This window comes from Gadus macrocephalus, chromosome 11, assembly GCF_031168955.1.
Source record: "Gadus macrocephalus chromosome 11, ASM3116895v1".
Taxonomy (NCBI): domain Eukaryota; kingdom Metazoa; phylum Chordata; class Actinopteri; order Gadiformes; family Gadidae; genus Gadus; species Gadus macrocephalus.
The window spans coordinates 24979546-24982904 of record NC_082392.1 but is presented as its reverse complement, the minus strand read 5'-3'; the positions used below and the strand labels follow the sequence as shown (position 1 = coordinate 24982904).

Below are 3359 nucleotides of genomic sequence, written 5' to 3'. Positions count from 1 at the left end.
TGACAACAAAGCTGTTACCAAGAGAGGCTCGCCGGTGAGGAGAGCATGCGTCACAGCGCCCTCTGCTGCTTATTGGGCATATCATTTTACATCCTGAATGTACTGCATCCTATATTTGTACTTGTATATTCTTTAAATAAAATGCAACTACTTTAGCCAATATGAACATGAATGAGAATGAATGTACTTTATACAAACTCCAAAATGGATTTGATTCATTCTTTATTTTCTGCTGGATGTATTTTCCAAGGAATTAACATGTCCTTCAATATATTTAATCTGCATAATAAATGTAAATAAATGGCCAATACAGATTGAGCTACACAATCCATGATGCCAAAGGACGTGGTTGACCGACAAATGACCAAATGACAAATGACCGACAAGATAACTTGTTCCCTCAACACCCATCTCCCTGGCGAAGAAGGCACAGCAACGCCTGCACTTCCTGCGCCGGATGAGGAAAGTTTCCCTCCCCCCTCCCATCCTGATCACCTTCTACAGAGGCGCTATCGAGGGTCTTCTGACCTACTGCACCTCAGTCTGGTTTGGGGCCTGCAGGGCCAAAGACTGGAAGTCTCTGCAGAGAATGGTGAGAACAGAGGAGAAAATCATCGGGTCTCCGCTGCCCTCCATCCGGGACATTGGGCAGAAGCGCTGCCTGACCAGAGCCCAACGCATCTCCTCTGACTCCACCCACCCTCACCACAGACTGTCTTCCATGCTGAACTCTGGCAGGAGGTTCCGCAGCATCCACAGTAGGACATCTAGGTTCAGTGACAGTTTCTTCCCCCTGGCCATTAGACTGTTGAACACCCACGGCCAATAAATAAACCATGTACGGACTCCCCCCCCCCCATGTACGGACTCCCCCCCCCCCCCCACACACATTCTTTCGTCACCTCAACCAACAAATAGATTAAAGCTATTTTACAAAAAAAATAAAAATATATTTGCAGTATAAATGTAAGTAAATATTTTAGGCTATAGTACAGGCTGTCTGTTCACGACAAGTCATGGATTACTGACCACCCAAAAAAATACAAAAAAAAATTGTCACAGAAGATAAACAATGCCAAGGAGTGATCGTGATGGTTAACCTTTTGAAAGCTGGCTTTGAATGGGAAAAAAACAACGTAGTCCACCCAGCCTTGGCCCCCTGTGCTCTATAGATTTCTACACGGCATGTTGCTTGCTCAGGGGTTTGGACAATAGGGACAATAGGACCAGGTTCACCTCGCTCAGGTATAAAAGGAAAGGGTTAAACAGGTAGAGGACAGCAGCAGAGTCACAGCAGAAACAGCAGCAGAATCCAGCCAGTAAACATGACCTCCACCGGAATGAACATGATGAACAAGGTAGGTCCTCTCTGCTCCTCCTCTGCCGAGTAGCAGAGCTCTGACGTTGATCTCTCCTCTGCTCTTCAATGCATCATGTATACAGAAGGTGATTAGTATCACGTGTTTGATTTATGTTAGGGCACTAAGCGAATGCATGTTTTAAAAAAGGCCTATTTTCCCACATCGCAACAGTAGTAAGGGTTTAAAGCACAGTCATGGAGTATTCAAGTAATGTAAGTGGTGTCTCATTTCATAAACAAAATCTCTGTCTATTTTATTTGCATAGCCGTTATCTCAAAGGGTTTCATGGCACCACATTATAGGTCCACCCCCTAACCCTAAGCACTCTGAAGGAAAAAAACAGGGAAGAACCTTGAGGGGGAGAACCTTAAGAAGGAACACAACAGAGGTATCCCTCCTATCCAGGGATGCTTAGTAGTGCAGTAGGGGCCAGACGAGCTGATATAATGATAACAAAAACAAGGGCCGTGTTTGTGGTTCCATGTTCCAGTCTCATGGTATGCTCCACTAACCCCCTGCCATGCTCTGTCCCCAGATCACCTTCTACGAGGAGAGGAACTTCCAGGGCCGCTCCTACGAGTCCAGCAGCGACTGCCCCGACATGTCCTCCTACCTGAGCAAGTGCCACTCCTGTAGGGTGGAGCGCGGCTGCTTCATGGTCTACGACCGCACCAACTTCATGGGCAACCAGTACTTCATGAGGAGGGGCGAGTACGCTGACTACATGAGCATGATGGGCATGACCGACTCCATCAGGTCCTGCCGCATGATCCCCATGGTAAGGGTTATCAGCACACCGCTAAACTAAGTGCATGATCCCCAATGTGGTAAGGGTTAGGGTAAAGGGGTAATGCCAGACTGACATGATCCCCGTGGTAAGCCCTCACAGTGGGTTTACTGAAGGAGAACATGGTTTGGTAGTCGTAGGGTCTATAGGGTCATTTAGTCATGTAGCACACACCTTTATCCAAGCTTTCATGTTCTGAATCAACAGTTTGCTTCCATAATTTGGATCACGTACCAGAACTGTTTTGGATAAAAGAGGGAGGGTGTAAGAGGTCGGCAGAGGAACACATGCAGCATATACACATAAACTGTATGCATACAGTGATTATAACGAATGCTATGCATGGTGGTGTGAATTTTGTACATCTATGTTAACCGCTCCATGTAGTTCCTGGTTCCTTAACCCCCCCCCCCCCCCATCCTCCTCACCTATAGCACCGTGGTCAGTACAGGATGAAGATTTACGAGAAGGAGAACTTCGGTGGCCAGTCCTACGAGCTGATGGACGACTGCGATAACGTCATGGACCGCTACCGCATGTCCAACTGCATGTCCTGCAACGTGATGGACGGCCACTGGCTGATGTACGAGCAGCCCCAGTACAGGGGCAGGATGATGTACATGAGGCCTGGAGAGTACAGGAACTTCATGAACCAGGGCATGAACCAGGGCATGAGATTCATGAGCATGAGGCACATCAACGACTCCTACTACTAGACACTGCGAGCCCTGAATAAAGCTCTCTGTAACTAAGACACAAGTGTGTACAAGTGGTTTCTTTCTCTACCATAAAACACTCCTGTTATTACCTCTACCTCTGTTTACCTTTCGTCTGACAGTTATAGAAACCATTGTACAAGGCTCACATCTAGCACCTGCAGCTGCGTGCACCGAATAGCATTTGAGTATGGGTTGTGATACGTTGCTCTATCAATGTATCAGGGATTTGGTTGATAACATGTATTCATGGTCCCCTTTTGAGGAGGGCCATACATGTCCAAGTTTATATCATAACCCAAGCTTTCACTAGATCATGTTAACTGGGACCAATTAGGGTTGTAGTACTTGTGGACAGGATATCTTGCTAATCACAGCTGGCTATTCAAGGCCTGACATGTGGGCATGCAGCTGCAGAGCGATCCGTACATAATCACACTTAAGTACGCACGCACAAAGGTACGCAAGCCCAAACACACACATCTTTTCAAACTG

General features: G+C 46.9%; 1 protein-coding gene across 1 annotated transcript; it reads left to right on the top strand.

The window, feature by feature from the left end:
* The first annotated feature begins 1210 nt into the window (after positions 1-1210).
* Positions 1211-2907, top strand: LOC132468313 (gamma-crystallin M2-like). Its single transcript, XM_060066053.1, has 3 exons — positions 1211-1358; positions 1897-2139; positions 2583-2907. Exons 1-3 carry the CDS (start codon positions 1326-1328, stop codon positions 2862-2864), a joined length of 558 nt encoding a protein of 185 aa, XP_059922036.1. The 5' UTR covers positions 1211-1325; the 3' UTR covers positions 2865-2907.
* Positions 2908-3359: the final 452 nt, after the last annotated feature.

Bases quoted from the DNA above. Each gene is read 5' to 3' on its own strand.
- LOC132468313 (XM_060066053.1), top strand. From the start codon at position 1,326: ATGACCTCCACCGGAATGAACATGATGAACAAG. The intron at 1,359-1,896 runs GTAGGTCCTCTC...CTCTGTCCCCAG, and splicing joins GAATGAACATGATGAACAAG to ATCACCTTCTACGAGGAGAG. The intron at 2,140-2,582 runs GTAAGGGTTATC...CCTCACCTATAG, and splicing joins CCTGCCGCATGATCCCCATG to CACCGTGGTCAGTACAGGAT.